The sequence below is a fragment of the Drosophila nasuta genome, chromosome 3, assembly GCF_023558535.2.
Source record: "Drosophila nasuta strain 15112-1781.00 chromosome 3, ASM2355853v1, whole genome shotgun sequence".
In the NCBI taxonomy this organism is placed as follows: domain Eukaryota; kingdom Metazoa; phylum Arthropoda; class Insecta; order Diptera; family Drosophilidae; genus Drosophila; species Drosophila nasuta.
This window is the reverse complement of record NC_083457.1, coordinates 38,972,045-38,978,598: the sequence shown is the minus strand read 5'-3', so window position 1 is coordinate 38,978,598 and position 6,554 is coordinate 38,972,045. Positions and strand designations below refer to the sequence as shown.

Sequence of the window (6,554 nt, the reverse complement as noted above, 5' to 3'; positions counted from 1 at the left end):
AAAATTAACCATTATTTTTGTTCGAACACACATTTATGTTTGTGAATTATTCATTTGCTAAGCGAGATAGAAAACACTAAGCATTAATAAATTGCCATGAACATGAATTATTTTTATTACTGAAGTTGTTCACATCAATACAATTTTATGATATTTATTCGAATAGCAAACTTAAACATCTAGGGAACTTTGATCAAGATAGAACAACGAAGGCAATAAGGCTTCGAATTATTAACTTATATTTTATTTATTTATAATATTTATACTACGCCAGATATATAGAAAATTTTGCAGAATGTATAATAAAGTGTGCATTATTCAAAATTCTTATAGACATTTAGTCAGAATTTAAATGATAGTAATCACCATTTACCACCATATATAATATTTAATTGATTTTAAATATAATATGATTTAAAATCCTTATCATATATTTTTTATTCTGTAACTATGCAATAGTATTATCTTTTCATATCTTGAAAATGTTAAAACATCCGTTAAAATGTTCGTATCTCAATTAATTGAGTTGACAATATTATAATTGTCTTAAAGAGTATCTTCAAGTCTGGCATCATCATAGGCCTCTTTTCTTACTGTTGCAGTCAAGTGGACAGCACAAAAAAAAAGACTTCAAAAAAGCAAAAAGGAAAAACTAAATAAAAGATACAGCAAAGAAGGCCGAGGGGCAAGGCTGCAAAATATTGTGCAATGCTGTTGTTGTTGTAGTTGTTCTAGTAGTTGTTGTTGCTGTCGTTGCTGCCAAACAACAGAACCCAAAAACCTATAACGTCAAATGTCGAACGTTGTCGAGCGTCGTTTTGTCCAGACCTCCGTCTCTCCGTTTGTCTGTCCGTCTGTCTGTCTGTCCGTTCGTCCTTCTCTCCGTCTGTCTATGTGTCCTGCTATCCTGCTGTCCGTCCGTCCGTCCGTCCGTCCGTCCGTCCATCGAGCTGTCCTGTTGCCCCGTCGATCCATTTTTGGGGGGAGAAGGGCAAAGGCGAAGCCGAATGCGTCTGTTTTATTTTACTTTTGCATATTTTTTGGCGTGTTTCAACTACTGCGGCGCTGTCTCTACATTTTTCAAGTTGTCTGCGTTTGACGTGCACGGATGGGCGCTCCACTGCGTCTACATCGATGTCAGAGAGTGAGAGAGCGGGAGGGGGTTGCAATGTTGGCCGTTGTGGCAAGCGCGGTGTTGGCAGCGGTGGCGTTGGCGTTGGCGTAGTTACAGTTCCTCCGTTCGCTTGGCTCTATGTGCGGTTGTGGTTCGTTGCTTGGTTATCGCCCAACTTGCCAGCCACGACTTGCTGCTGTCTCCCCATACCCTTCCCCCTCCCTTCTTCTCTCTCTCCGTCACACTTCAAGACCATCGTGGGCGGCTTTTTGGGCCGTGGCGCGACTTTAGTTCGTTTTTGGTGAGCCTGTTTTTTAGTGCCTTCCGTAACCATTAAATTTTACGTTTTTATTAGCGCGCAGCGCAGTGCAGACCAACCCCTTTCCCTCCCCTTTCCCTTTCCACCCCCCCTTCCCCTCTGGCCGCCCGCGCACAATTTTTGAATATTTCCGTTGGCAGTTTTTGGTTTCGGCTTGTCTACAAAATGCAGTTTTGCATGCACTTGCGTTTGCTTGCCACAAAGCGTTGCACACACACACAGGCAAAAGAAAAGCCAGACAATAATGAGCGCAAGATAAAACAGCGAAAATGGCAAAAGTGCTGGGTAGAGGAGTAAAGGGGAGAGGAAGGGAGGGTAGAAGGGGGTGCTATATTCTCCCTCGTCTATTCCCACAACGTTTTTGCCATTTTGTCTTATCAGTGTCTCAAATCGCGGGCAAAAGTTGTCGCGATTGGCGAAATTATCGTTAGACTTGCAACTTGAAGCTTGGCCAACTGCTTGTTGAGGCGAGGGTGAAAGCGTACAGCAAGCAGTCGACAGTCGAACAAGTTACGTTGCAGTTGTGGGCGTTGTGTGAGCAGCCTGAGCGCACAAGTTGCAAGCTTATAGCATCCACAAGCTGACAAGTTGCAGGAGAAAACATCCCTCAAACCCAATCCTGCAAGTTCGAACGCGTTGCAAAGCAGCGCACCAGCTAGCAAGCAGTTGCGCTCAAGTTGGAAACGGAGTGCACAGCTTGCCCCTGCAAGCAGTGAACTGCAACTCTTATACGTCAAAGTTCACTCAAACTCAATGAGAGACTTTCGACTCAGTAGCTCACGCTGCACAACTCATTTCGGCACAATACGCTCAAAATTTGGAGAGTGAGAAAAAAAAGCGCACAAAATCGGAACTATCCGACAACAATAGCCAAGAACATAAGCAAGATGAATCTGCTGCGTGAACTGCGAACATCGCTAAACGAATTCTTCTACCAGCATTATCCATTCATCTCGATCTGCTGCTGCTTTGTGAGTCTATTAACCGCTTATTTGCAGTACGAGTGGAAGGTGCACAACTACGATCTGATGTCGTGGAAGCAGCTAAGTGAAGCGTGCTATGCCACAAGCACTGCAGACATTGACTTCTTTCAGCTCTGCGTGCTGCTCACAATACTCTGCATCAATGTTGTATTTGTGGGTTTGATTGTTGCTGCCTATGTGCATCCTTTGGGGCAACGTCGTAGCACTGAACTCACACTGCTTGAGATCAAGGATCGCTTCTCGCGTTTTATTTTACTCCGTTTGATTGCGCGCCTCGATCGCATTCAGAGTAAAATGTCAGCGAAGCGCAAGACTTTGAATTTCCATCAAGTAGCGAGGGCGCATCATAGCATGGTCAAGGCAGTAGCCGTGTTTCGCAAGGATGCGCGCAAGCTGCTCCTGCCCAACGAATCGGAGATCATGCAGCCCATCGAGGACATCTATGGCGTTGCCGATGACGAGGAGCGCGCTCTGCGACGCGAAGGCTACTACAAGCTGACCATCGACATCACCGATGCCACCGTCAAGAGTCTCTTTAATGCGCAGTAACGCAAACTGCTGCAAACTTTAGGCAAACAAATGTAAATACAAATAAATAACTTAAAAATGTACTAATCATTTTAATTACTAAATTTTAGCACTTGGCCTAATTCTAAAATAATCAACATATACGTTATAACCTAAAAATTATTTAAGGCAATTTTTGTACCTATAGCTATAATAGCCTCAGAGATATAGCTGCTTAAATCAATGGACAGACAGACCGACTGATTAAAGGTGTTTTTAAAGCAGTGTCTATAATAAAGCAGTGCCAGCAGTCTTCCATCAGCTCTTGTGACCTTCTTCCCAACAACAACAATTTATTTTATTGAATTGGCATGTCCAAAAATGTAAGTGTTCAATTGATTTGCCATATAAATGTATTCTTAATTAATTCACAATAGTGCTACAATCCAAAAAATATATAAAGCATATGTTGTAGCTTTAACTATGAGAGATCGATAAATACGAATCAATAAATACACACAGATAGCCAGTGGGACAGAGCTTTTTTGTTTAAGCATTGAAAACAGCTACTTCTAAACAGTTCTCAACAGTTAAAACACGTGTAGTCTCCATTACAGAACATTTCTATAAATAAATCTAAGCAGATTTGCTTGAAAATTGAGCTACTCAATTAGTTTTCTATATTCTTGCGTAGGTTTCAAGCAATGAAGATATTTAAAACTAATTTTATAGCTGTAGCTTTAATAGTTTCAGAGATTTAGATGTGCAAAACGATGAACAGACGGACAGACAGATGCAACTTAGATGTTAAAGCACTGCAAGCAGTTCCTTCTTCCGAATTTAAACATTCTAGCTTTAAAATTGAACACGCCATTTAATTTTATTTATTCTTGCTAATAAAAAAATTTTTAATCTACAAACTAAAAAGGCTTAAAAGCAAGTTTTGTGCATCTACTTTTAATATTTTCCGAGCTATAGCAATGCAAATCGATGGACAGACAGATAAGCAGACAAACAGACGAACAGACGCATTTTAGTTGTTAAAGCAGTGCAAGAAGCGACTTCTAATGTCTCTTGCAGCTCTCACTGTCTCTTGTTTCCCCTTCCCCTTCCCCTATCCCACGCTCCTCATCCATTGCTGCGTTCTTTTCGTTCTCTTAAAGCCTTTTTATTGTTTCAATTGTTCTTTGCTGTTGTGTGGGCGCCTTTTGTTGCTGCAGCCGCACTTCGACTTGCAGGCGCGCGCTTTTTATGGCCGCATTGTGTGCCACAACCGAAACAACAACTACAACAACAGCAACAACAACTGCAGCTGAAGCAATAACAACTTAGACAACAACTACAATTGTCGTAGTCGTTGTCGTTGTCGTTGTTGTCAGCACAACAGCGAGAAACTAAAACGCCACGTCTGCAGCTCAAAAACAATATCTAATGTTGTCTACAGGCAAAAATATTTTTGCAAGCGCGTCTTCTTCTCCTCAGTCACGCTCTTGCCACGCTTTGTTGCAGCCTCCTATTTCGCTCTTCCCTCCCTCCTCCCTCCCGCTTTATCTCTTTTTGTGTTGGCATCGTGTCGTTAGTTGTCTTTAAAATTAGCTAAAAGCCAAAATGTACTGTTGCTGAAGCAAACTTCAAAGCATTGCGCGCTTCGCTAGCGCCCCAAAAAGTAGGCAACAAAAAATTGAGATACCAAAACAGAAATATAAAACACGCACTTTTACCACCACAAACAACAACACAACACACAAAAATTGTGTGAGGAGTGCGCTGAAAATGACTGCCTAATTTTCGTTAATGTGCCGTGTCCGTGTCCATGTCCATGTCCACGTCCGTGTCGTTTCAAGGCGCCGCCATCACACACTACAGTATCGCAGCACAAGAGTATAGAGCTCTTCTCTTCTGTTTTCTTTCCTGCTCGCACATACTCATGGCTCACTATCTCTCTCTCTCTCTCTCTTGCTCTGCCTACTTCGAGTGGCTGCCAAAAAATTGTCGAACTGCATTAATTCATTTTGTCTGCGCCTTTTTCAGATACCCTGCAGAAGATTGCGAATGTGAGTAGGCAGACTAAGAGAGACTAAGATGCGTCATAGAAAACATGTTCATATGATGTTCAAGCAAGCAGTGCATATGAAGCTGAATGTTAAGAGAGGCAGCAATCCAAGCAAGCAGTGCATTGCTTCGCATTTCTAAGAAGAACTAGATCCTCAAAGTTTAAATAGGATAATTTCAATACTATCAGGTTTCTCCGGTTTTCACTTTTCATTTTTGCTTTGGTTACTGCTGACTTATGTTTTGGTCAAAAGTATACAACGCATAAAAATCCCTTTCGTATTTTCAATTGCCTGTGTGGATAGAACTATAAGGATGATTTCATCCTGCATAAATGCTTTATAATTTTCTCTGATAACAATATAGAATGTTGAAGAAAATGTTAATAAAGAAAATGTTGAAGAAAAGAAAGAGTTCATTAAGCTGCAACATAATTTATCATATTACTACTACTACTGACCTTTTTCAAGCTAATTGCACACCGAAACCTTCTCTCGTCAATAATTTCGCTGTTTTTAGTCGCAGTAGTTTTTTCCATTTTTTAATTATAGTGCAGAGACTTGAGGTATTATCTCTTAGACAATTGTTTTATTTATTTTATTACTTTGTCTGAAATATTTCATTATTTGAGAATATAAATTGTTTACTTTTATATGAATATGAAAAAAAAATATATAAATTTATTAAACATTTCTTTTCTTTACTTCGTGTTATGCGCAAATGAAATCAAGTTTCAATTTGTTGCAATAAACATCTCGACACTCTTTTATTACAGGCTACATTTTGTTAAACATATATTACATTTGCAATATGCAAATAAAATCAAATTACGCAACAAACCAGTAAATTAATTTCTGCACAATAAAAAAGCTGCAGATGTTTTAATTATATATTATGAGACCAGAGCTATTACGCAAATCTGAATTGATCCGCACTTTAAGAGTCGTTTATGCCATTGATTTGTGCAAAACAGAAAAAAAGGAAGGAGAGAAAAAAAACAAGTACATTTCTTTTACAAGTACAACATTTTTGTATAGTTAATTAACTGTCTAATTATTGTAATGCCTTTTTGTTGTGCCACAACCGCAAAGCTAAAGAGAGCAACAAAAAAAACTAACGGCGAACAATGTTAAATGGAAGGGTATAAAAAGGGTTGGATTAGTTAATGTAAAGGAAATGAATAAAGTGATTAAACAAAAATAAAACCATATATCGAAAAACAAATCAAATTCATATGCCGCAAGAATACTAAAATATACCAAAGCCTATATTGGTATATTGATATAGTATTACATTGAGGATACACCATATAAAAAATACTAGATTGTCAGCCAACGCAACTACAAAAGTAATTTTTAAAGAACTTCTAAAATTTATATCTGATCGCAACCAAATTTTCAGGAAACATCAAAAATTGAGTTATTAATGTACTCAAAAATAAAGCTTTCTATTAGTTTTTTATTTTCCATTTGCTGGACAAATTTCAAACATATAAAAATAGAAAAGTAAATTAAAAAAAGGTTTCAATTTCCATACATACATATATATATGCATTAATTGGATAGAGCTGAGTTGCGCT

At 38.9% G+C, this 6,554-nt stretch overlaps 1 protein-coding gene across 1 annotated transcript; it reads left to right on the top strand.

The window, feature by feature from the left end:
* The first annotated feature begins 2,204 nt into the window (after positions 1-2,204).
* LOC132790281 (uncharacterized) lies at positions 2,205-3,026 on the top strand. The gene has a single exon (XM_060798767.1). The coding sequence runs from the start codon at positions 2,321-2,323 to the stop codon at positions 2,963-2,965; it is 645 nt and encodes a 214-aa protein (XP_060654750.1). The 5' UTR covers positions 2,205-2,320; the 3' UTR covers positions 2,966-3,026.
* The last annotated feature ends 3,528 nt before the right edge of the window (positions 3,027-6,554 follow it).

What these genes read in the sequence shown, in the direction of transcription:
- LOC132790281 (XM_060798767.1), top strand. Translation starts at nt 2,321, where the DNA reads ATGAATCTGCTGCGTGAACTGCGAACATCGCTAAACGAATTCTTCTAC.